The sequence below is a fragment of the Sciurus vulgaris genome (assembly GCF_902686455.1).
Source record: "Sciurus vulgaris genome assembly, chromosome: 6".
Classification (NCBI taxonomy): Eukaryota; Metazoa; Chordata; class Mammalia; order Rodentia; family Sciuridae; genus Sciurus; species Sciurus vulgaris.
In genome coordinates this window covers 172,317,844-172,343,408 of record NC_136466.1, presented here as the reverse complement: position 1 = coordinate 172,343,408, position 25,565 = coordinate 172,317,844, and the positions used below count along the sequence as shown (strand labels likewise).

The following is a 25,565-nucleotide window of genomic DNA, read 5'->3' as shown; positions in this document are numbered from 1 at the left end:
TCAGGGAGCGGCGCTCTGTGCGCGGCAGATTCGAAGCGGACGGGCGGGCAGCGGCCGGCGGCATGGACGAGGCGGTGGGCGACCTGAAGCAGGCGCTGCCCTGCGTGGCCGAGGCGCCCGCCGTGCACGTGGAGGTGCTGCAGCGCGGCGGCAGGTGCGCGGCCAGGCGGGGCGCGGGACCCCGGGGCGGGGCGCGGGACCCCGGGGCGGGGCGCGGGACCCCGGGACCTGCCCGGGACCCCGGGGCGGGAGCGGAACCCCAGGAACTGGGCGCCGGGATTCCCAGGACCTGCACAGGACCCCCAGCGAGGCGCGGGACCCCAGTACCTGCACAGGACTCCAGAGTGGGGCGCCAGGACCCCCAGTACTGCACGGGACCCGAGGGCAGGGCACTGGGACCCCCAGTACCTCCAGCGGGTTCCCCAGTGTGGTGAGGCAGTGCCCAGGGAGGTGCAGAGGCAGGTTGGGGGCCAGAATGCAGGAGAGGAGAGGACACAGATGGTGGCAAGGGAAACTGGGAGCTGGTGAGCACCTCAGCCACAGGTATTAACCTCTTGCTGCACCAGAATAAGCCATGGCCACTGTGTGCCGTGTTTTTGTGAAAAGATGCTTCATTTTAAAAGCCCTGGGGCTCAGGTCCTGCGTGTGTTTGTTTTCCCAGCACTGCAAAGAAAGAAGACATTAAGCTGAGCGTCCGGAAGCTGCTCAACAGGCACAACATTGTGTTTGGTGACTACACGTGGACTGAGTTCGATGAACCTTTTCTGACCAGAAATGTGCAGTCTGTGTCTATTGTTGACACAGAGCTGAAGGCTAAAGACCCTCAGGTAACTTACTGGTCCAGAGTGTCATGAACAGTTAACCTTCAGCTGAATGCGGAATCGGTGTCATGAACATCTGTTGCTGTTGATAGCGTCTCACTCGCTTATCTATTGGTTTGCGCCCCGGGTGCTGGGATACAACGTGGCCTGGTGTCAGGAGGCCGTGGGTACAGTGGGCATGTGGGAATCCAGGCGCTGGAATGCCGTACTGCTGGCTGGGAGACCTGCTGGTGAGGCCCTGTGTGTAAGTGCTGGTAAACGCATCAGGACCACAGGAGGCTTGGAGGCTACAGGCTGGGGAGATGGGCCTGCCTGTGGCGGCTGTTCCTGGCATCCTTCTTGCCAGCTGGTGCACCCAGCAGCTTGCTAAGGTCACGTGTGGGAGTTGGGGTGCACTGGGCAGTTCTGTTACCGATAAAAACCAGAAACACGTCCCTGATGAAACAGCACGGCTCAGCACTGTGCAACGCTGGCCTCGTGAAGAGCGGCTGTTGTGGGCTTGGAACTGGAACTGTGCGCGTGATGTGGACCTCCTCACTCACCTGCTGCACTGGTGTGAGGGACGTGGTCAGAGCTGAGGAGAGGGCTGAGCTCTCCAGCACCACTGTAGACGCCCTGGCCCAGCCTCTCGGGGGCAGCAGAACTGTCCATGGGAAGTCTCGGGATCTCTGTGTACAGGTCCACCTGTGGCATTTGTCTTACTGACACTGTGCGGTCCCGTAGGCCCGTCTGAGCAGACATCACTCGTGTTATTAATAGCTAGCCATTGAAGCAGTTTAACTGCCCACCCCTCAGAGTCTGGTTAAACACACTGGATATGTCTCGCCCAGATGCGATAGACCCTTTAAAAAGGAGTAGCTCTCTACTGGGAAAAGTGCCTTTGAGCTCTGTGGCGGGGCAAGGGCAAATCAGGCTGCCAGTCTAACTGGACACCTGCAACTCTTAGCAGTGGTGCTGGACCACGGTCAGGGAGAGTCTGCCCAGCGTACTGTCCATGGCATCGCAGACCCCCCGGAAGCCTTCGATGTCATTCAGGGAACCTCACTGCTGCGTGACACGCAGAGGCCACCTCTCCTTTCTGCATGCTCCTGCCACGTGGCTCACCCAATAGAAACCAAACCCTGTGGTGAGATGCGCGCCTCCCCCGTGTGCCCAGTGTCAGCCAACAGCCTCGGGCTGTCTTCCTCTGCCCTTCTCCTTCACACCAGCCTTGAGGGCGTCTTGGCCACATTTGAGAAGCCCCAAGCACACAGCCATTCTCCACTGCTAAAACCTCAAGACCAGAGGGAAGAAGTGCAAGGTTATTGGAACATGAGATAGCCCACTGATCCTCCCGTCGTGGAGGCCCGGGTAGTGAGCATTGGCGGCACAGGAGGCCCGAACTGTGAGGACTGCATAGTGACCGCAGGCGCATTGCATCCACTCTGCGACCTCGGTCCAGCTCAGGGTTGGTGTCCATTCGCTCGCTGGGTCCTTTCCTCGTTCATGGTGTTGTTTTCCTGGTTCTTGGTGTGACACAGGGCTCTTCTGTTAGACTAGGGCACCGGGGTGTTCCCTTGAGACACGTATCCTGTTAGATACTATTCTTCAGCACATGGCCCCTCCCTCGAGGGCCAGCGGGTGTGTGTTCCACTCCCCTGCGTCTCCTGCCCTCTCTTCAGCTCCAGAGATGTCCCCACCCAAGTGGGGCGCACTGACGTGGCCTGGTCTCCGAGCAGGAGTGTGAACTGGCCCCCATCGGGCCACGTGCACCGGTATAGAGGGAGGGGGCGGTGTACTGCTCTCAGTGAGGTAGAAGCTCAGCGGCTCACTGGCCATTGCCCAGGGGTGGGAGCACTTGGTGTGGTCTCCCCTGGGTCCCTCGGTACACTCCAGTAGGACGGACCTGGGTTCCTTGGGGGACATGGTTAAAGCTAGGGCCAGCCAAGCAAGTTGCAGGACAAGACTTGGTCGCCCTGTAGTGCAGAGTATGGTGCTCACAACAGCACCGAGACCCTCACAGGAGCCAGCCTCAGTCCCTCCAGTGGCCAGCTCTGCGCAGGGGGCAACCATGTGGTGCTCGGTGTGGCTGCATGCAGAGGGATGTGCCAGGTCCCTGGAGGCAGCCTGACCTCCTCTCCACCCTGCAGGGGGTCTTACTTGGTGTCCAGATGACAGAGTGCAGAGAGGCAGAGTCATATCCCAGGGGAGACGCCTGGCTCTGCCCTGACCAGGTGACCAGGCTGGGCGTGTTGGGTACCCGCATCCCTTCATGAGGACCAGCACCTCCTTGGTGCTTTTCTAAGGCTCAGTGACCTCATCCAACCCTGAGAGAAATCATTTGACCTTTCCACATTGGAGGACATTCAGGAGGAAACTTGGGCTGGGGCCGTGGCTTAGTGGTAAAACACTTGTCCAGTTTGCGTGACACCCTGGGTTCAATCCTCAGCACCACATAAAATAAAGGTATCATGGCTTCCCTGGGCCGAGGCGCTTGGCAGTGATAAAAAACAGCAGAACTGCCTTTAAAATAGGGCCTGGAGGGGGGACAAGTGTGTCCTAGAGCCAAGTAAAGCCACAGCCTCTCTGCCCAGCCTGTGGGCCTTGGCCGTGCCGCGCGTGGCTGGAGTTGATGGCTGCTGACCCTGTGGCTGACCTGCTCTCTCCCTGCAGCCCATTGACTTGAGCGCCTGCACGGTCGCACTCCACATCTTCCAGCTGAATGAGGACGGCCCCAGCAGCGAGAACCTGGAGGAGGAGACGGAGAACATCATCGCAGCAAGCCACTGGGTGCTGCCTGCAGGTATAGGTGCAGGGCGGGCTGGGGGCTCTCTGGCCACTTCGCCAGGGTCGGGGTCAGCGTGGTAGATGGTGGGAAGGTCTGTGTCCTGTGGCATGGGAGTGTGGCGCTGGCGGCTTCCCGTCCCTGCAGCTAACACCTGAAGCAGCGCACTCAGAGGGCGTTTGAGCTCAGGCCTCGACAGGCAGCCCCTCAGCTTGGGCCTGGGGTGAGGCAGCATGCTGTGGCTGGGAGCCTGTGGCAGGCAGCCACTCACTTCATGGCTGGCTGCAGAAGACAGCAGGAGACCCAGGGTCCACAGTCCCTTCCCTAGCACACCTCCCCCAGGCCCGTGTCCTAAAGGCCCCGCCACCTCCCAGGAGCACCAAGCTGAGGACCAAGCCTTCGGTGTGGCCTTTGAGGGACAGGGGGAAGCGGCACTCCCCACGTGAGCTGCCTTGTCCTCGGGGTGGCAGCTAATAGGCCAGCCGCCTGCTCTTCCCTCCCCCGGGGTCTCCCCTCTGAGAGTTCCTCCCACTCTGTGCGTGTTTTGCTGGTGAGCTTCGGAGTGGAGTCCAGGGGTTGGCTTCCCGGTGGCACCCGGTCCTGTGGCGTGCGTTGAAGCACAGGTCCACAGAAGAGATGAGACGGTGACTGTGTCAAGCACGGGACACCCTTCTTCATTAGGTCCCTGTCAGAAGCCATCTCACTGGCACTTGCTTTGGATCTTTAACCAGGAAATGTGGCTTCAAAGGAAAGCGTGGGCGCTGCCCTGGCCTTACAGCACGCTGGTCTGCCCAGGAGCGGCCTGGAGGTCCTCAGGCTCCCGCTCGGTCTGGGCTGACTGGCCGGCGTGCTCACTGTCCTGATCTCCTGTTTGCTTGTGTCTTGCAGCTGAATTCCACGGGCTCTGGGACAGCCTGGTGTACGACGTGGAAGTCAAGTCGCATGTGAGTCGCCTCTGAGGAGGCGTGGCCGCTGCCTGCAGCACCTCTCTCCAGCACCACCCAGCACACAGCTGATCTCGGGCAGCTCCCCAAGGAGCAGCGGGGAAGGAAGCGTCCCCCGAGGAGGCAGGCGCCAGCCTGGCCCTGCGCGGCCCTGCGACGGGGCTCCTCGGGGCACGCCCACCCTGCTTGCGCCTTCTGGGCACTGATTGGAGGGAGGTGCTGGCTTGTGGCCTGGCGACCCTTCGTGGCTTGCTTTCCGTGGCACTTCCAGTGAGAGCAGGTGTTTTGTGGGCAGTAGTGGCAGCCATGTCTGTCCTACCCCGTGGCACTGCCTGTCTGGAGAGCCAGGCGGCTGCTGCATGGGGGTGGAGTCCCTGCCAGGTGGCGGCGCACCCGCCCTGGCTGGGGACTGCTGCGGGGGCCTCACCTGCGCTCTCTGTGTCAGCTCCTGGATTACGTGACGACGACCTTGCTGTTCTCGGACAGGAACGTGGACAGCAACCTCATCACCTGGAACCGCGTGGTGCTGCTGCATGGTAAGTCCACGTGACACCACCACCCACCCCGAGCCGCCCTGGCATTGGCGGCTGGGCTCTCGCCGGGCCTTGTCCGTGGCGTTTGGGTTTTTTGGACCCGTTTCCCCACTGGAGGAGCTGCCATGTCTTTCTCGTCCGTGTCCCAGAGCGTAGACGGGAAGCCCGCTTATTTAAAGATGGTTCATCAGGTTCTTTAGAGAAAGCTTTGGCACGTGCGTTCCTCCCAGCGTCCTGGTAGAAAAGGACAAAGTGGCCAAGGGAAGTGGCGCTCATTCGTGGCGAGGTGCAGGCTCAGGGCTGCAGCACCCGAGCAGTGGGCGCAGGGCTGCCCAAGGCCTCCGAGCGCCCTGAACCGACAGGCTTCCCTGCCGTCCTAGTGTGCCAGGGAGGCCAGTTCACAGGTGCCTCCACCAGGGCAGGAGCCTCCTGCCAGCCTCTGGCCCAGCCACTGTGGGCTGACAGGCAGGCTGGCCTCAGGCCCCCAGAAGTCTGCTTGGGGGAATGCCCTTACCCTTCCGAGCCCCTCAGAGCTGCCTCTGTGTGGTGTGGTGCAGTGCAGGGGGCTCACAAGGAGGGGCACTTCCTGGCTATGGCTGTCATTGTTGTCCCGGGACAATCACCAAAACCCAAGGAAAGCAGTTTCTCAAGAGGAAAGGCTTGTTTTTGACCAGACAAGGGCACTATCTGCTGTGGGAGCAGAGGCCAGAGAAGCGTCAGCTATCTACTGGCACCGGAGAAGGGTACCTAGGCTGTGAAAGGTGCCCCCTAGTCTGGAGAGCACAGGGCAGGGTGGCTGAGCTCCATACCTCAGGCTGGTGCAGGCCTCTGGGTAGACTAAGCAGTGTCTGCAGCAGGAGCACAGCTGGGCTGGTGCAGGCCTCTGGGTGGACTAGGCAGTGTCTGCAGCAGGAGCACAGCTGGGCTGGTGCAGGCCTCTGGGTGGACTAGGCAGTGTCTCAGCAGGAGCACAGCTGGGCTGGAGCAGGCCTCTGGGTGGACTAGGCAGTGTCTGTAGCAGGAGCACAGCTGGGCTGGTGCAGGCTTCTGGGTGGACTAGACAGTGTCTCAGCAGGAGCACAGCTGGACTGATGCAGGCCTCTGGGTGGACTAGGCAGTGTCTGCAGCAGGAGCACAGCTAGGCTGGTGCAGGCTTCTGGGTGGACTAGGCAGTGTCTGCAGCAGGAGCACAGCTGGGCTGGTGCAGGCCTCTGGGTGGACTAGACAGTGTCTCAGCAGGAGCACAGCTGGGCTGGTGCAGGCCTCTGGGTGGACTAGGCAGTATCTCAGCAGGAGCACAGCTGGGCTGGTGCAGGCCTCTGGGTAGACTAGGCAGTGTCTACAGCAGGAGCACAGCTGGGCTGGTGCAGGCCTCTGGGTAGACTAGGCAGTTCTGCAGCAGGAGCACAGCTGGGCTGGTGCAGGCCTCTGGGTAGACTAGGCAGTTCTGCAGCAGGAGCACAGCTGGGCTGGTGCAGGCTTCTGGGTGGACTAGGCAGTGTCTGCAGCAGGAGCACAGCTGGGCTGGTGCAGGCCTCTGGGTGGACTAGGCAGTGTCTCAGCAGGAGCACAGCTGGGCTGGAGCAGGCTTCTGGGTGGACTAGACAGTGTCTCAGCAGGAGCACAGCTGGACTGATGCAGGCCTCTGGGTGGACTAGGCAGTGTCTGCAGCAGGAGCACAGCTAGGCTGGTGCAGGCTTCTGGGTGGACTAGGCAGTGTCTGCAGCAGGAGCACAGCTGGGCTGGTGCAGGCCTCTGGGTGGACTAGACAGTGTCTCAGCAGGAGCACAGCTGGGCTGGTGCAGGCCTCTGGGTGGACTAGGCAGTATCTCAGCAGGAGCACAGCTGGGCTGGTGCAGGCCTCTGGGTAGACTAGGCAGTGTCTACAGCAGGAGCACAGCTGGGCTGGTGCAGGCCTCTGGGTAGACTAGGCAGTTCTGCAGCAGGAGCACAGCTGGGCTGGTGCAGGCCTCTGGGTAGACTAGGCAGTTCTGCAGCAGGAGCACAGCTGGGCTGGTGCAGGCTTCTGGGTGGACTAGGCAGTGTCTGCAGCAGGAGCACAGCTGGGCTGGTGCAGGCCTCTGGGTGGACTAGGCAGTGTCTCAGCAGGAGCACAGCTGGGCTGGAGCAGGCCTCTGGGTGGACTAGGCAGTGTCTGTAGCAGGAGCACAGCTGGGCTGGTGCAGGCTTCTGGGTGGACTAGACAGTGTCTCAGCAGGAGCACAGCTGGACTGATGCAGGCCTCTGGGTGGACTAGGCAGTGTCTGCAGCAGGAGCACAGCTAGGCTGGTGCAGGCTTCTGGGTGGACTAGGCAGTGTCTGCAGCAGGAGCACAGCTGGGCTGGTGCAGGCCTCTGGGTAAACTAGACAGTGTCCCAGCAGGAGCACAGCTGGGCTGGTGCAGGCTTCTGGGTGGACTGGCAGTGTCTCAGCAGGAGCACAGCTGGGCTGGTGCAGGCCTCTGGGTGGACTAGGCAGTGTCTACAGTAGGAGCACAGCTAGGCTGGTGCAGGCCTCTGGGTGGACTAGGCAGTGTCTACAGTAGGAGCACAGCTAGGCTGGTGCAGGCCTCTGGGTAAACTAGACAGTGTCCCAGCAGGAGCACAGCTGGGCTGGTGCAGGCTTCTGGGTGGACTGGCAGTGTCTCAGCAGGAGCACAGCTGGGCTGGTGCAGGCTTCTGGGTAGACCAGACAGTGTCTCAGCAGGAGCACAGCTAGGCTGGTGCAGGCCTCTGGGTGGACTAGACAGTGTCTCAGCAGGAGCACAGCTAGGCTGGTGCAGGCCTCTGGGTGGACTAGGCAGTATCTCAGCAGGAGCACAGCTGGGCTGGTGCAGGCCTCTGGGTAGACCAGACAGTGTCTCAGCAGGAGCACAGCTGGGCTGGTGCAGGCCTCTGGGTAAACTAGACAGTGTCCCAGCAGGAGCACAGCTGGGCACGTGCAGGCCTCTGGGTGGGCTAGGCAGTATCTCAGCAGGAGCACAGCTGGGCTGGTGCAGGCCTCTGGGTAGACCAGACAGTGTCTCAGCAGGAGCACAGCTGGGCTGGTGCAGGCCTCTGGGTAAACTAGACAGTGTCCCAGCAGGAGCACAGCTGGGCACGTGCAGGCCTCTGGGTATTCAGTGTCTTTAGCAGGAGGGGGCAGCTATGAGGAACCCTGTGGTTGGGAGAAGCTTCCTACACTGCTGCTTAGAGATGTTTCCTTGACTCTTGCAGGTCCTCCAGGAACAGGGAAGACGTCTCTTTGTAAGGCCTTAGCCCAGAAACTCACCATCAGACTGTCGAGCAGGTAACTGGGACTGGGCAGAGCAGGAGAGGGACCCGAGTGCAGGATCACTGGGGTTTCCTTGTTCTCTCTGTGGGCCTTGGAACTGGCCGTACTGCGGACTTGCCCGGGTGCTGCACCCAGCCGTCTTGATTCTGCATGTTTTGAGACAGGGCCTTGCCAGGCCGGCCTTGGGCTACAAGCTCCTCCCTCAGTCTCCCCAGTCCCTGGATTGGGGTGTGGCCACACCTGGCTTCAGACCTTATTTTCAGTACCTCCCATGAGCACTGGGCTCCTCTCCTTCAAGCAGTGGTTCATCCTCTGTTCCGGCATCCTCTTCTCCCTCCTGACCCGCCTGGTGGGTGCCTTGGTGCTCTGGGCAGAGCCGTGGGGCCTGCAGCCTGAGCTAGGCAGCCCTGCTGACCTCTTCTGCTGTCCCTCCTTACCAGGAGAGCGTCGCAGACGCTGGGCCTGCTCCCCTTGCCTATGGGGTGGGGTCTTGGTCCTGTGCGAGAGGGATTGCTGCTCTCAGCCACCTCCCTGGCTCCCCCAGGAGTCCTCTCCTGGATGTTGGGCGGTTCCACTGCCGTGTACCCGTCTGCTGAGCCAAGTGGCTCTCCGGCTTCTGTCCACCAGTGTTTCTCCCTGAGGAGCCGGTTGGTGGCCATGGTCTGTCCCGTGCCCTCTGTCCTGTGGCCATCCTGGCCAGGGCACAGCTGCTGCTTGCTGTCCATTCACTGTGACTGCCTCTCATGGTGGCCACACTGTTACCGAGCCCTGCATCCTGGCAGAGCCTCCCTTGGGCCCCTCCCGGCTCTGCTGGGTGATTCTGCTGCTTGTGGCCGGGGCCGGCCTTGCGGGCCTCTTTTTAGGGAGGCCCCGGGAGGCACTCTCTGGGGTCTGTGGAACGCCTGGTATTGGTCACTCTCCACAGCCCTCGGACTCCATCCCCAACGTGGGGGACCCCCACTCTCAGGCCTGCATGTTCCACAGGGACTGGGACCACGCTGGTTCCTAGGGTTGTTTCCCCGCGTCTCCTTCCTCTGGAACTCTGCCCTATACCCTCCTTCCCACCCAGACACCCGACCTCTGACCCTTATCCTGTTCAGCAGGGTGAGTGCTCTGACCCAGCACCTCCCAGGGATGTGAATTGGGTGCCCTATGACCCTGCGGCTCAGGACCCTGGGTCACTGTCCAATGCTCGTGGCCTGACTGGCAACTCTGCTTATGTTTTCCAACTTCCTTATTGAGGCTGGTGTACCAGGAGGAGCAGGGCTCTGGAGACGGACTGTGTGTCCTGTACCAGTGTGAGCAGGGCTCTAGAGACTGACTGTGTGTCCTGTGCAGTGTGCGCAGGGCTCTAGAGACTGTGCTGTGTGTCCTGTACCAGTGTGAGCAGGGCTCTAGAGACTGCTGTGAGTCCTGTGCAGTGTGCGCAGGGCTCTAGAGACTGACTGTGCTGTGTGTCCTGTGCAGTGTGAGCAGGGCTCTAGAGACTGATTGTGTGTCCTGTGCAGTGTGCGCAGGGCTCTAGAGACTGATTGTGTGTCCTGTGCAGTGTGCGCAGGGCTCTAGAGACTGTGCTGTGTGTCCTGTGCAGTGTGAGCAGGGCTCTAGAGACTGATTGTGTGTCCTGTGCAGTGTGAGCAGGGCTCTAGAGACTGATTGTGTGTCCTGTGCAGTGTGCGCAGGGCTCTAGAGACTGTGCTGTGTGTCCTGTGCAGTGTGAGCAGGGCTCTAGAGACTGCTGTGTGTCCTGTACCAGTGTGCGCAGGGCTCTAGAGACTGACTGTGTGTCCTGTGCAGTGTGCGCAGGGCTCTAGAGACTGTGCTGTGTGTCCTGTACCAGTGTGAGCAGGGCTCTAGAGACTGACTATGTGTCCTGTGCAGTGTGAGCAGGGCTCTAGAGACTGACTGTGTGTCCTGTACCAGTGTGAGCAGGGCTCTAGAGACTGTGCTGTGTGTCCTGTACCAGTGTGCGCAGGGCTCTAGAGACTGACTATGTGTCCTGTGCAGTGTGCGCAGGGCTCTAGAGACTGTGCTATGTGTCCTGTACAGTGTGAGCAGGGCTCTAGAGACTGACTGTGCTGTGTGTCCTGTGCAGTGTGAGCAGGGCTCTAGAGACTGACTGTGCTGTGTGTCCTGTGCAGTGTGAGCAGGGCTTTAGAGACTGTGCTGTGTGTCCTGTGCAGTGTGCGCAGGGCTCTAGAGACTGCTGTGTGCCCTGTACCAGTGTGAGCAGGGCTCTAGAGACTGACTGTGTGTCCTGTACCAGTGTGAGCAGGGCTCTAGAGACTGACTGTGTGTCCTGTGCAGTGTGCGCAGGGCTCTAGAGACTGTGCTGTGTGTCCTGTGCAGTGTGCGCAGGGCTCTAGAGACTGCTGTGTGTCCTGTACCAGTATGAGCAGGGCTCTAGAGACTGACTGTGTGTCCTGTACCAGTGTGCGCAGGGCTCTAGAGACTGTGCTGTGTGTCCTGTGCAGTGTGTGCAGGGCTCTAGAGACTGTGCTGTGTGTCCTGTGCAGTGTGAGCAGGGCTCTAGAGACTGCTGTGTGTCCTGTACCAGTGTGCGCAGGGCTCTAGAGACTGACTGTGCTGTGTGTCCTGTGCAGTGTGCGCAGGGCTCTAGAGACTGTGCTGTGTGTCCTGTACCAGTGTGAGCAGGGCTCTAGAGACTGCTGTGAGTCCTGTGCAGTGTGAACAGGGCTCTAGAGACTGTGCTGTGTGTCCTGTAGCAGTGTGCACAGGGCTCTAGAGACTGACTGTGCTGTGTGTCCTGTACCAGTGTGAGCAGGGCTCTAGAGACTGTGCTGTGTGTCCTGTGCAGTGTGAGCAGGGCTTAGAGACTGACTGTGTGTCCTGTACCAGTGTGCGCAGGGCTCTAGAGACTGACTGTGTGTCCTGTGCAGTGTGAGCAGGGCTCTAGAGACTGTGCTGTGTGTCCTGTACCACTGTGTGCAGGGCTCTAGAGACTGTGCTGTGTGTCCTGTACCAGTGTGAGCAGGGCTCTAGAGACTGACTGTGTGTCCTGTGCAGTGTGCGCAGGGCTCTAGAGACTGTGCTGTGTGTCCTGTACCAGTGTGAGCAGGGCTCTAGAGCTGACTGTGTGTCCTGTGCAGTGTGCGCAGGGCTCTAGAGACTGTGCTGTGTGTCCTGTACCAGTGTGAGCAGGGCTCTAGAGCTGACTGTGTGTCCTGTGCAGTGTGAGTAGGGCTCTAGAGACTGTGCTGTGTGTCCTGTACCAGTGTGAGCAGGACTCTAGAGACTGACTTGTGTCCTGTACCAGTGTGAGCAGGGCTCTAGAGACTGACTGTGTGTCCTGTGCAGTGTGCGCAGGGCTCTAGAGACTGTGTTGTGTGTCCTGTACCAGTGTGAGCAGGGCTCTAGAGACTGTGTGTCCTGTACCAGTGTGAGCAGGGCTCTAGAGACTGACTGTGTGTCCTGTGCAGTGTGAGCAGGGCTCTAGAGACTGTGCTGTGTGTCCTGTACCAGTGTGAGCAGGGCTCTAGAGCTGACTGTGTGTCCTGTGCAGTGTGAGCAGGGCTCTAGAGACTGTGCTGTGTGTCCTGTACCAGTGTGAGCAGGGCTCTAGAGACTGACTGTGTGTCCTGTACCAGTGTGAGCAGGACTCTAGAGACTGACTTGTGTCCTGTACCAGTGTGAGCAGGGCTCTAGAGACTGACTGTGTGTCCTGTGCAGTGTGCGCAGGGCTCTAGAGACTGTGTTGTGTGTCCTGTACCAGTGTGAGCAGGGCTCTAGAGACTGTGTGTCCTGTACCAGTGTGAGCAGGGCTCTAGAGACTGACTGTGTGTCCTGTGCAGTGTGAGCAGGGCTCTAGAGACTGTGCTGTGTGTCCTGTGCAGTGTGAGCAGGGCTCTAGAAAAGAACATGCTCTGCTCTGGAACCACTGATTGTCCCGTGGCTCCTTAGCACCAGAGCTGGGTCCTGAGTGCCCGCTGGCAGCTGTGGTGCCTTGCTGAGCAGACCGGACCGTGGGTGGCTGTGCTGAAGTCACTGCCCTCCTCATCCTGTTGTCCTAGGTACCGGTACGGCCAGCTGATCGAAATAAACAGCCACAGCCTCTTTTCTAAGTGGTTTTCAGAAGTGAGTGCTGACCATCCTCCTTGTCTGCATGTCTGTCCCCGTGGCCGAGAAGCAGCGTTTCCAGGACAGTGGGAAGCAAGCCTGCATTGGCTGGAGGAGGACTGGATGGCAGGCCTGGCCACCCCTGCCTGGGTGGGGCATGAGACGCTCAGGGTCCCCTGGGGACCGCACCCTCTGCTGAGCAACCAATGGGTGACCCTTGCCTCTAAAGGGCAGTGCCCAGGGCCCCCAGTCAGTGTGGCTGGTGGGGGGTGCGCCCTGGGCAGAAGCAGGTGCAGGTCACGCCCAGCGCCGTGGCTCAGGGGCAGGGAGGCTGCAGGGGCGCCCTCAGAGAGGGTTGTGTTGTGGTTCCAGAGTGGCAAGCTGGTGACCAGGATGTTCCAGAAGATTCAGGACTTGATTGATGATAAGGAAGCATTGGTGTTTGTGTTGATTGACGAGGTAGGTACTTGCGGGCAGCCACCTGGGACTGGGGTGCCCCTTGCCCTTGCTGGCATGCAGCCTGTCCCACCTGCTAGGCGGCCAGCTCTAGGCTTGCCGCTGGGGTACATGGTGCTACAGGACCCTCTCCCCAGCACACCCGGTCCCAGGCAGTACCCACTGGCCTATTTGGCTGCCCGGGGTGCCAGTTCCCTGCAGCTGCCTGGGCGGCACCAGGTGTCTTCCCTCCGAGCCGTCTCTGTCCCCGCAGGTGGAGAGTCTCACGGCGGCCCGCAGTGCCTGCAGGGCTGGTGCCGAGCCCTCGGATGCTATCCGCGTGGTCAACGCCGTCTTGACCCAGATCGATCAGATCAAAAGGTGACGCTGGGCCCGCTGTGCCGTGAGCAGCCAGGGCATGGTGGCCTCCTGGCTCCTGCCACCCCCAGTCTCTCGGCCATACAGGCACTCGGTGTCGAGCACTGGCCTTGCCTACTTGGATGCAGTGTATACAGAAGGCACAACTTTTATCAAGTGTTTTTGATTCACTTGAGTATTAAAAACAAAACAGAATTTGTGTGTGGAAGGCTATGTGCGTTGGAGTGCAGACAGCTGACGCCTGCCCGTCACACCTGCTTGTCCTCAGTGTGCCCGAGGGTGGGTGGGCCTCCCAGCTGGTAGGCGGGCATGGCGGGTGGTGCAGGACCTGCAGAGCCGAGGGCCTCACCCACCCAACGGCGAGAGGCGGATCAGGCGGGCTCCTGGTGCGGGCATCCAAGCAGGAGCCTGCAGGGCACTGGGGTGCCTGGGTCTCGGCTTGGGGTGACGTGGTCCCTGGCTCCAGCTGCGCCAGGCACCCCAACGTGGTGGTCCTGACCACCTCCACCGTGGAGTCACCCAGTCCCTGGCTCCGGCCACCACAGGCACCCCAACGTGGTGATCCTGACCACCTCCAACCTCACTGGGAAGATCGACGCCGCCTTCGTGGACAGGGCTGACATCAAGCAGTACGTTGGGCTGCCCTCCGCTGCTGCCATCTTCAGGATCTACCTCTCCTGTTTGGAAGAGCTGATGAAGGTGCCTGGTCACTTGCACACGCCCTTAGCAGGTCACAGCTTAGGCCAAGTGCTTCTAGCGTGGAGCGAGGCATCAGCCATCTTCCTAAACGCAAGGCTGTGGTTTTGCTGGTCTCGCAGGTGGAGTCCATGGCCCTTCTCTTCCTGACCCAGTGAGGCTCACGTCAGTGGGCGGGAGGTGGGGTGTGCAGCTCTGGGCAACTTCCTCCCGGCCGGTTTCCTTACATGAGCAGAGGAGGGAAGGTGGGGTTTGGCCCGCAGGGCCCCATCTGAGGGTCACACAGGCGAAGGCCACGTCATGGCCATCTCTGCCTGCCCAGGGGCTCATGGGCTGCCCTGTACCCCATATGCAAGAGCGTGCTTTGAGCCTTGAGCAGGGACCTGGTCGCCCCCAGGAAGCCAGCGAGTGGGGCCCTGCCCAGGGCTCATGTGCTGGGTCCTCGCCACCCACTGGCATCACAGAAGTTTTCCCACGTGCAGCCCCTCCTGGACAGCACAGGGCAGGGCCCTCACGGCCCACCAGGGAGAGTGTGGCCTTTCTAGAAGCTGGTCCAGTGTGACCCCCTGAGGTCACTGGTCAGCGCTGCCTGGGTGTGGGCGCTGGTCCTGCCTCTGTGCAGCAGGGTGCTCCGAGGCCATGGTGGGAGCATGCCTGTTCTGAGGAGAGGGTCTGGCCCGGCCTTGCTGCAAGGAGCTCACACACAGGGCCCTGTGAGCAGGCTGGTGTCCCTGGGGCCTCCGGCCTCACTGTGTGACCTTGGCTTGTGCAGTGAGCGTGGGGTGGTCCAGCGTGGCCCAGAGTGCTGGCTTTCCCTGGGACTGAGAGCAGGGTTGGGTCCAGTTCAGACAGCGAGACGCATGGCCTCCAGGTGGTGCTGGCTGAGTCCTGAGGCCGTGGGGGAGTCACCAGGTGCCACTCCCTGGGACCCCTGTGCCTGCGGCGGGTGAGTGTCACAGGAGGCAGATCAGGCTGGCACACAGTGCCCAGGGTTCCTGGGAGGTCAGCCAGGATCCTCGAGGGCCCTCGCCAGGCCTGTGGGGTGCAGGGCGGAAGCTGTCTGCTGTCACTGCTCACGGCACAGAGGTTCCCTGTTGGAGTCCCTGTAACGCTCAGGTGCCTGACCCCGCAGCAAGAGGGCCAGGCAGCTGCTCCGAGGTAGGCTCAGGTGCCACCTCCGGGTCTGTCCTGGGCTAAACAGGTAATGTCCAGAAACAGCAGACCCTTCCTTGAAAAGACTGGCTCCTAGCTCTCTTCCCCCATTTGATAGTCCGTGGAGCTAAAGGGACAGACACTTGAGGCTGCTCACACCCAGCACTGGTGTGGAGAGGGGCTGTCCTGGCCCAGCACTAGAGGAAGGGCATCCCTTCTGCCCGAGGGTGTGGCCCAGAGGACTGAGGACAGCGTGGGGGCCAAGGGCATTGAGGCAACTACTTCCTGGGTCCCTCCAGTGAGGCTTGTTCTTTGGAGGCTGACCTGATCTGCGTGTGGCCTCTGTCTTGCCCTTGTACCCCGTGTAACCGTGTGCCTCTGTCCCCAGTGCCAGATCATATACCCCCGCCAGCAGCTGCTGACCCTTCGAGAGCTGGAGATGATTGGCTTCATCGAAAACAACGTGTCCAAGTTGAGCCTCCTCCTGAGTGAGATTTCAAGGTGCAGACTGAGTTGGCTTTGCAGCCAAGAGAAACCCGTTTGCTGAAGTAGCTGGGGAGGTGTGGTTCCTCCGGAGGTGGGGAGGGTCTGGAGCTGAGGTCCACAGGCACCAGGGAGGACACACATGCACGCGTGTTGGGCACGCAGAGCACCACCCACTCCCAGCGGCCGCCTGGCACGTCCCTGAGCCCTGCGGGGGGCCCTTGGTAGGAGCCAGAGGCAGAACCTGGAGGGAGCCATGGAGCTGGTACAGAGGCCCACCTCACGTGGGCTGCACGGAGGCCAGGGCTGGGCTGGGAGGTGGGGCCCCAGGGGCAGAGGCTCCTCATCAGCAGCTGGGAGGCTTTGGGAGGGTCCAGAGGGTTGACTTGAAGGGCGCAGCTGGAGACACGTAGCTGGCTGAAAGGCGGGCAGTTCAGAGATTGCTGCACGACTGGTCACTGGGTAGTGGGCGGGCAGCGGCTGCCTGGAGCAGGGGTGAGGACAGGGCTGCGCCCGCGACACCACAATTGTGCTCTGAGGTCACCTCACTACCTGCGGGCTCTGGTTTTGGAGTAAGGAGGGAAACTTGTCCGGAAACTGGTCCTGGAGCCTGTTGTTCTCATGCAGGAAGAGCGAGGGCCTGAGCGGCCGGGCCCTGCGGAAGCTCCCTTTCCTGGCTCATGCACTGTACATCCAGGTGAGGCTCCCGACCTTCCCCAGGAGGGGCTGGGCCTGACCTGGGCCTGGGTGGGCCGTCTGGAGCCTGGGAGCTGGTGGCCATGACGTGTCTGTTTGGGGAACACACCGTGCACACGCCCAGGCACCCAGAGCCCGTGCCAGTCACACCCGCAGGCCTGCCCGGGGCCTGTTCAGCCCACTGGCTGCCGAGCCCTGTCTGCACTGGGCGGGCTGGTTGCTGCCAGTGGCCACAGCAGCACATGGGACCACCAGTGACACCCCACTGTGTCCTTGCAGGCACCCACCGTCACCATCGAGGGCTTCCTCCAGGCACTGTCCCTGGCGGTGGACAAGCAGTTTGAGGAGAAGAAGAAGCTCTCTGTGTGCGTTTGACCTTGGGCGTTCCTGACGGAGCCCCAGGCTAGAGCTGGGTGGCACCGACCGACTCAGCTGCCTCTGGAACCCTCGGACACTCCTGGGTCCCCAGGCCAGAATGCAGCACCTTATTTAAAATGTGCATCAGAAGGCAAGCAACCGACCTTTTCCGTTTTTAAAAGATAGTTTGAATTCTGTTGGCCTCTTTGTAAAGAACTGTCTAAATGTGCTTGTTTCCATCCTGCCCGGCTGGTCAGACACAGGTATTGACCAGAGCTGTTTAGAGAAGGGAAATAGAGGGGCAGGCCTGACCAAAGCCAGCAAAGCGGGGAGGGGCCGCCTGCCTTCTGCCTGCGTCACGTAACAGGTCAAGGAAACCCTTCCCACGTAGCAGAGGTCGAGACTCCAGGCAAGGAGCCTCATGGTGGCCAGACTCAGCCTGTGGGCGTGGTGCTGGGCGGCAGGGGTGGACGCCGCCAGGCTGGGTACACCATTTGCTTCTCAGAGGATGACTCACCTCACAGGTGAAGGAGCGGCCGGTGACGGTGTGTTCCATGAGTGCGTTTTGCTCTTACCTGGTGCCAGAACTTCTCATGGCGTCTGCTTCAAAGGACTTGTCACCTGTTGTGGGACTGCTGCAGTACTGTTTGTCATAGTTTTATTTTGATCCCAAGGGTCGCAGACACTGCTAAAGCTTGCTCACATCAGCCTTGTGCTCCGAGGACCTTGTGGGTGGAGGGCGGGGTGGAGTGAGCACCCAGGCTGACCTGGGCCTGCAGATCCTGGTCTCCACCTTCTGCTGGGCCTCGACTCCTGGCACCGCCTGCCCTGGAAGCTGAGCCCAGCTGTGGTCCCCCGACATCCATGGAAGGCCACAGACAGGGCTGTAGAGATCTTTGCACAGTGAGCTGCCTGGCTGCCACTCCAGGAGGCCGTGGGGCCCAGTGAGCAAGGAGGCTCTCGTGCCCCTGTTCTCGTAAGACACAGTCAGCATTCTAAGACAGCTGGGTCCAGGAAGGCAAAGCAGCCCTCTGCAGTGGACCCAGGTGTGAGTCCAGCAGGTGTGTCGTCAGCAGGCATCACCCCTGCGACCTCTCTGCGAGGCTGCCCAGTGCGGGATCCCACCCTCTGAAGGGCAGCTGCCTCCCGGCAGCCACTCTGGGCCCTGTGGTGATGCTCTCAGAGCCCGTCCAAGCTTCAGGGTGGGTGGGGCAGCCCTTCTGTGGAGCCGGTTTGGTGCAATCCCAGAGGGGACCCTGCGTGTCCCCTGCTTGCTGCCCACTTTGCAGAGTCCTTCACTCTGCTGGTGACTGGGTGTTCTCCCACGTGACCCCAGCTAGGCTCCTTCCCTGGGCGTTTTCTCAGTGGCACCCAGGAGCCTCTGCGAGCTCCCCACTGTCCCGTGCTGCGCCCCAGACTCCAGCCCCCTCCTGCCACAGAGATGGCTGGCCGAGTGTGGCCTGCTCAGGGCCCTCTGTGCCTCATGGAGCCGCCTGTGGCTCTGGAGTGGCAGTGTGGCAGCCGCAGTGTCTGCAAGGACCTGCTCCTGCCTCTGTCCGTCTCCAGCTGCGTCGGAGGTCGGCTGCACTCGGCCTGATGGCGTCTGGCTGGGCTGCCGCCACACGGCAAGCCTGTCCACAGCCCCAGGCTCTGGCTTCCTCCTTCCTCCCTCGGATGGGAGGAATGCTGCTGGACCCCTCAAGTTAGAGGGGTCGCCTGGGAGCTGAGGAACCTGGGGGTCACTCAGACAGGGTTTTCCTGCATGGCTGGGCCACGGCTGTTGTAGTCGGCGTTTCCTGCTGTGGCCAGAAGACCCGAGGAGAACAGGGTAGAGGAGGAAGAGTTATTTGGGGCTCCTGGTTTCAGAGGTCGTAGTCACAGCCAGCTCCATTGCTCTGGGCCCGAGCAAGGCAGCATGTCATGGAGGAAAGCAGCTCAGGGCACAACGTAAGCCCCAGAGTCAAGCCCAGGACCACCTCCTCTAGCCACACCCCCACCTTCTGTCCGTCACTCCCCAGCAGGGGTCCATGCGCCCGCCAGGCCAAGACGCCCTCCACCCAGTCTCCTCACCTCTGAACTCACTTGCATGGTTACACGTGAGATTTTATGGATACCTCCTGTCTAAACATAACAGGGTCAGCACATGTGGACCCTTGGACCACCCAGGATGCCCAGTAACCCCAAGATAGAGCCTGATTCCATGAGGTTCCTGGAGGTGGCTGGGCGGTCATCTGCAGGTGCTTCTGCACCAAGCAGGGTGGAGGAGCAGGGACACTTGGAGTCTGGCTGTTTCAGAGAACATTTGCCTGAATCCTTGGCTGTGCATGGCCACCACGGGGACGGGCTCACGCTGTGGGGCAGGACCCAACTCCCAGCCACCAGAGGTGTCAGGGTGACCCTGTGCAGGCAGTTCCGGGTGCACATGGCGCCACCAGCTCTGCCTTTCTTGGCATTGGTGCTGGGCTGGCGGGTGCCTGGGGAGGGGCCATCTCCTATCCTGTGCTGCCAGGGCCCAGGTTGGCACAGAGGGCCCCATCACAGTTCTGTGCCTCAGCCTAGACACGCCGCTCCTTTGGATGGTGTTCCTCCTGCAGAGCCTTCTCTGCTAGGCTCCTGCGGTCTTTGCTGCCTGACCCTCCCTCGCTGGCCCTGCACACGTGGGGTGGTGCACACTCGGGGCTGTATTCCCATGTGACCACCTGCAAGACTAGGGTGGCGGTCCAGCTGAGGTCCTGGGACCCTCCTGTGCCCGTGGGCTGCTATTTGCCGTGGTGGTGGAAGGCTGGTAGGTCTGGGTCCCGGTGGAGGGAGACCAGCTCCAAGAGATGCCCACCTGGGGTCCCAGGGCCAGGTCGCTCTGTGCAGAACCAGCAGGAATCCTAGAAGCAACTTCAGTGTGTGCGCGCCTGGACCAGTGTACTGTGACCGGGGTGCCATGGGTGCTCCTCCTCAGCTGCCTGAGACCCTCCCAGGCCGCTCCACCTCCCACCAGCCAGGCCCCGTCCTGTGCCAGCACCAGGGGATGCCAAGGCCTGTGGCCACACCTTTTCCATCTTCCGTGGTGGCTGGTTGGGGTGAAGGACACGTCCTCTAACCCCTGGACCAGAGTTGCTAAGAACCCCTGGCACCACACAGTAGCCTTGACGATGCCCCAGCCATTCCAGAGGCAGCTGAAGCAGCTGCCAGGGGATGCTGCACAGAGCTGGCCCCAGGTATCCACACATGGCCTGTGAGCAGAGTAAACTTGAAGGAGGACACCCATGGCTCAGGCCACACCCAGCCAGGGGACTGGCCGCGGGCTGGGAGCTTCCCCAGCGGCTCATCCAGACCCCGTCAGCACCTGACCAGAGTACCAGCGCCGTGAGCAAGACCAGCAGCGCCCCCGGCCAGAGAGCAGATGCCTGGAGAACAGGTCCCACAGCCCACAAGGGAACCAGAGGGTCCCAGGTCCCTGGGGTCAGCACGGGGTGAGGGGGCGCTGTACACTGCAGGACTCAGCTGGAGTGGGTGAGGAGGTGGGTCTGCACTGAGGTGCCTGACGTCCAGGATAGAGGGTGGGAGAGGCCGGGCACGGGGTCAGGAGGCAGGCGCGAGGCAGAGTGGGGCAGCTGTCAGAGCCCAGGCCCTGCAGACTGAGGACCACCAGAGGAAGTGCACTTTCCAGGAAGTGCATTTTGGCATTTGGGCCTGTCGGGCAGGTCTGCCTCAGGCCACTAGGGGTCAGCCCCATCCCACAGGCAGGACGGGCCCTGTGGGGCTGAAACCCAGAGTCCCAGGCTCCTTGTGCAGGGGCTGTGCAGCACTCCCCACAGCTGTGTGTCCAAGAGCACGTGTGCAGTGTGAGTGGATGTGTGGGGGAGGCTGGAAACCAGAGGAGACAGGCCTGAGGGCCACAGCTGCTGGCCCCTCTGCAGGGACGCAGCTCCTCACTGAATTTGGCACCATCATGGCTCAGAAGTTCGGGAGTGGCACTGGGAAGAGGTGGCTTGGAGTGGGCAGCCCAACGCCTGTCCCCAGCAGGGCCCTCTGGAAGGTGGCTGGCCCAGGAGACACCCCGGGCAGCGGCTGTGAAGGGGAGCAGGCGCCCCTCCTCATCTGTGGCCGTCTCTCCAACTGCCGGGGCCCCAGCACGCCTGGGGAGGGCAGTGACCTCAGCAGGCGCCTCCTGCCACCACTCAGGAGCTGCATGGAACATGCTCATCCCAAGGGCTCTGGCCAGAGGCCAGCCTGGCGTGGACATGCAGGCAGGGCTGGCCCAACAGTCTGCAGCCCCCTTCTGCAGAGCCAGGCCCCTCCAGCCAGAAGCACTTAGTGAACCCAGCTGCCCCTCGAAGGCTGGTCTGGCGTAGCACAGAAGGCAGAGCTGTGGTTCCCCCTGGGATGGCAGTGACCCAACATTGGGGTCAGCCAATCCCAATTCCACACTCAGCAGCAAGCGCCTCCAGTCTCTGAACTCTGCTGCCCCCCTTGCTGCACCCCTGCCACCTGCCCAGCCCCAGGCCACACCAACGTGCTGAAGTGTGCTGGTGCCGGCTGCTCCTGTGGGCGGGGTCATCATGTCCCCAGAGGGATGGCGCTGGCATTAACCCTAGTCTTGGGCAGAGTTGGGACACTTCTACTGTAGGCCCAGAACAAGCCTGGGAATTTGGACAAGGCCGGGAGCTCAGGGCCACCCATGCAGACACCCATGGCATGTCACAGGCAGACCACCAGCCCTGTGGGCACAGGGACCATTTAAGGATCAAGGCTGGAGAAGCTCAGCCCCACTCTAGATCCCTATGTGGGAAACTTGAGGCTGCAGGAAGAGGCCAGGAGATTCCAGGCCACCAGTGGATGGAACCTCAGCGGTGGGCAGGTGCCAGCCAGTGTGGGGTGCTGCAGGGCTCCAGGGTGGCCGTGCTTAAGGGGCAGCAGAAGAATCAGGAACTGGATCTGGAGAAGAGACATCTGCAGTTCTCAGCAGGTCAAGGAGGACCAGCAGCCCTGGTCACGCCGACTTCCCGATTGGTCTGGAGGCATGAGCATCCTCCCGGTGCCCAGAGGGTAGCTAGTCTTCAGCTGGGAGAGTCGACAGACACCCTGCCTCCAAGGTGGGTCCTCCCTCTGCAGACAGGCCAGAGTCAGAGTCCTTCCAAAGGGTGAGCCTGGCTCCACTGGCCCTTGCGGCACCCTGGGGAGGGCAGTGGAGCAGGTTAAGGCAGTGGTCCTGCAGGCTGTCTGCTTCCGGAGTGACTTTATTTCCCTCCGTAGACTCAGAGGAAACCGGGGTCTCTAAGGGCCTCCCATGTCCGTGCTGGGTCTGCAGTGAGGTAGGGGAGCCAACGATGCCTTGGAGCCTGCTCGCCCAAGCCTGGGTTCTGCGTCTCTGGCATGCCCTGCACTGCCAGGCACCTTTCCCTCCATAGAGGTGAGGGTGGCTTCCAGCCATGCAGAGGGGCCACTACCCAGGGTCCAAGCTGCTCCCGCTAGCCATTCCTAAGCCCTGGGAAGGAGACGGGGGACAGGAGCAGGAAGGCATGGGAGTCATACCGGCATCTGCCCTCCTGCAAGAACGCCTGTCCCGAGGCCAAAGGTGGCAGGCAGGGCGACCCCACAGCCCTCACCCCTGTGCCTCCAGCTGCTCACACAAGCTTCGTCCAGCCAGGTGGGGCCAGCGCACACGGCCTTGCTGTTATGTCTGGGCAGGTAAGGGAACTTGCACCAGAGCTCAGACGGCAAGAGACGAGCACCCACAACGATGCCCGTCCACGCGGCTCCTCCGGGGACCTATGCACCTCCCGCCTCTGTGAGCATGGCCTCCAGCTGCCATGCTGGGCCCCAGTTGGACCACGGCTGTGGGCAGCTCTTGGTTTTGGCTGACCAGGGCTGAAAGCTTTTGTGTCAGGCAGAACCAGAAGCACGCAGGGCCAAGGGCCCACAGGAAGGCCAAGTCCAGCCCGCCAGCAGCTCATAACAGGTTTCTGCGTTCTCTGCTGAGATAAAAGACTTCTCGTGTTTCCTTTTTGGAGAACAATCACCAAATGTTCTGGGCAGTCTTCATCTGGCTTGAATTTTGGAAAGAAAGGAAAGTACAACCCGTTCCTGAAGTTGGCTCTGTGGAGGAGAAGCTGAAGGTGGGGTGCCCGATAAGAGGCAGGACTTTCTGCAGAGAGCCAGGCCTGAACGCCTCAGGTCGGGCCTCCACACTTCCCAGGCTGCCCTGTGAGGTGAAGGGCGCCAGTCCACACGCTGTGAGAGTCCACATGGCGAGAAGTAAGTGTGATTCCTGGGACTTCAGCTTCTCCCAGTGGGTGACAAGCTGCCAGCTCAGAGTGATCAGAGCCTTTGGTCTTTGATGGTGCGTGTGAGAGCCAGGCAGACCCTCCTGTCAGCTGCCAGAGCTGGAGCTGGTCCTGGTTACACATTCAAATCCTTGTCGTTGGGACCCTCAGAACCAGGTGCCCCTGAGTGCAGGCACCAGTCCCTCTGCTGCAGAGGGTGGTGGGCATCACACATGGTCTTTTGGGGCCCAGTCCCCAGACCCAACATGCCTGGACCTCCACAGGCCAGGCCAGTGCCCTGCCCTTGGCTCTGCAAAGTGACTCTTCTGAGTGACAGAAGGCCTCCTCCATGTCCTCACCACCCAGGCCATGGGCACCTGAGGGGCCGTGGCCAGAGCTCACTCCTGGCCCGGTGGTGAGGCCAGCCACAGCCCTGCCAAGTTCTGCCTCCCCTCCTGAGTCTCCTCTTGGCCCATGATAATGAGCAGTCCTGCCAGGAGCCTGCCCAGGTCCTGGTGGGGCTGAGAGGGTGGCCGGAGGTGGCATGCGTGGCAGGCAGGAGGATGCAGGGCAGCTGGTGCCTCCAGGACCTGGCAGGAGGCAGGACCCAGCACAGCGCCCTGGAAACCCCGTTCCTGCCACGTGCCTTGCACTAGTGGCTGGAAGGTGCTTCCTGCATCCCGTCCCTGGGCAGAGCATCCAGAGCCCCCACCAACTCCTGTGGACCCCGAGCAGGACTGTGCCTCTGTGGTCTGCTTGGCCATGTCTCCTGCCCCGCTCAGCCATGCTTCCTCTAGCCGCTCTGGTTCTGCCACGGTCTCTGGGCCACCTGAGGCTGCTCCTAGTCAAGTCTTGGCTCCTGGCCCTGCATGCTCTTTGCAGGGCCTCTGTGCCTGGCCTCCCAGGGCTCGCACCCCGGGGATGCCATTTGCACCTGTGCCCCGTCTCCGGGGCGGCCTCCCGCCTCTGAGGGCTGGCTGTCCGGCAGGCGGCTTCTCCCCGTCTGCTGGAGACCACGTACCCTGCCCATCTGTCTTGGTTTTCTTTAATTGTGAAGATGTGTCAGTCGCTGGTTTTGTGTCTGTTTCCATTTTCACCTGTTTTCCTGTGCCCCGCGACCTGACCCCCGGCCCTTGGCCTTCCGCTGCCCGTGTGCCCCCGGCTGCGCGTGGCGTGCAGGAGGCCCTCTGCCTGCCTCACCGCGGCATCAGGCTGGGTGCTGGAGGAGCTGTGGCTCTCCTATCCTCTGCCCCGCCGCACGCCCTGTCCTCTCCACCACTCACCCTTCTGGCTTCTGCAGGGGCCATGCTGGCGGCACACTGAGGTGCAGGGCAGCAGGATGCCCCTCTGGGCTGTTCCGCTGCCCGCTGCTCCCTCGCCTGCTGCCACCCTCTGCCTCCCCCATGCTGCTTGCCACTTTCCATCATCCAGGAAGGAGCAGCTGTCCCTCCTGGTGGGGACTGGTCTGCTGGGCAGGGAGCTGGCAGCTTGCCCACTCTGGGGGCGCTGGGTCACCTTCTGGGGCTCCTGACGCCACCCCATCTCCCTGAGCGCCACCCTCAGGCTGCCCTCTCCAGCCCTGGGGCAGGTCCCTTCCAGCCTGTGAGCCTGGGTCCAGCCTGGATCCCTGCCCAGCAGCTGGCTCTCCCGTTGTTCCTTGCTGCATTTCCTGAACTCTGTCTTCATGGGGTCCTCCGGCTCCTCACGGTTTCAGCCTCTTGCTGTCTTTGCCTGCCCATGCCATGGCCTTGCCCATGCTCTGTCTCCTGGCATGTGGGGAGTCTGTTGCCCACTGCTGCTTTCCCAGGAGTGTCCCTTCTGGATGTCCTTGGGGAGAGGCACGAATGTGATGGGTTCCCGGCACGGGGCAGTGACATCACTTCTTTTGGGGGCCAGGGACGCTCCCGGCCCAGCCCGTGCTAAGCCGAGTTCTTGGAGGACTCTGAGTTGCATGGCGCTGGCAGCATGTGGTGCCTGGGGAGATGTCCCCTCCGCCCCTGGGTTGGGGTGTGCCCAGGGGTCTTGGTCTCGTCTGCATGACCTGAGTCTCCACAGCAGGCGCTCCTGTTGGCCAGGAGGAGCTTTTCCGAGGCGAAGCTTGGCTCCCAATGCCTCTGGGAAGGTGCGGAGGGCAGAAGCCCTGCCGCTGTGCTCCTTGGGTCTGTCTTGTGGTCCCTGTGGGGTGGGGAAGCAAGGCAGGGCTAATGCTGGCTTCTTGGCGAACTCAAGGCTGCCCTGAGAGGCCACTTCCAGAACACGAGACTCAGGTCTCACAGATTCTCCCTGAAGGAGACAGTTTCTCTGATCCCTGCCCGAAGGAGTCCTCCCTAGACTTGGCACAGGGTGGACACGTGCAGGACCCCTGCTGAAACCCAGCAAGACGTGGCCGATTCTTCCCAGCCCCCTCCTCTCCTCCTCTCTGGGCAAACTTTTATCTAGTGGTTGTGAGGATCAGTAGGAGGCCCAGGCAGCACATTGCCCGTCAGAGCAGAACCTGTGGCAAAGAGAGATGAGGGCCACCTGAGCTGCGGCCCACGAGGCCCACCGTCCCTGGTGTGAGGTGATGCGAACAGTCTGCACCCTTCCTGGCTCCCGGAACTGGTCTCTGAAAGGGAAGTCCTTCCCCTTTTGTCATCCTAACTGGGCCCAGGCCTGAATTCCCAGGGCTGGACAGTGCACCTGGGAAGGTGTGACTG

At 61.5% G+C, this 25,565-nt stretch overlaps 1 protein-coding gene across 1 annotated transcript; it reads left to right on the top strand.

The window, feature by feature from the left end:
* The first annotated feature begins 22 nt into the window (after positions 1 to 22).
* Positions 23 to 16,725, top strand: TRIP13 (thyroid hormone receptor interactor 13). Its single transcript, XM_079144558.1, has 13 exons — positions 23 to 154; positions 662 to 827; positions 3,474 to 3,603; positions 4,474 to 4,529; positions 4,975 to 5,065; positions 8,278 to 8,350; positions 12,367 to 12,430; positions 12,785 to 12,871; positions 13,122 to 13,228; positions 13,771 to 13,924; positions 15,462 to 15,574; positions 16,184 to 16,253; positions 16,532 to 16,725. The coding sequence occupies exons 1-13, from the start codon at positions 63 to 65 to the stop codon at positions 16,625 to 16,627; spliced, it is 1,299 nt and encodes a 432-aa protein (XP_079000684.1). The 5' UTR covers positions 23 to 62; the 3' UTR covers positions 16,628 to 16,725.
* Positions 16,726 to 25,565: the final 8,840 nt, after the last annotated feature.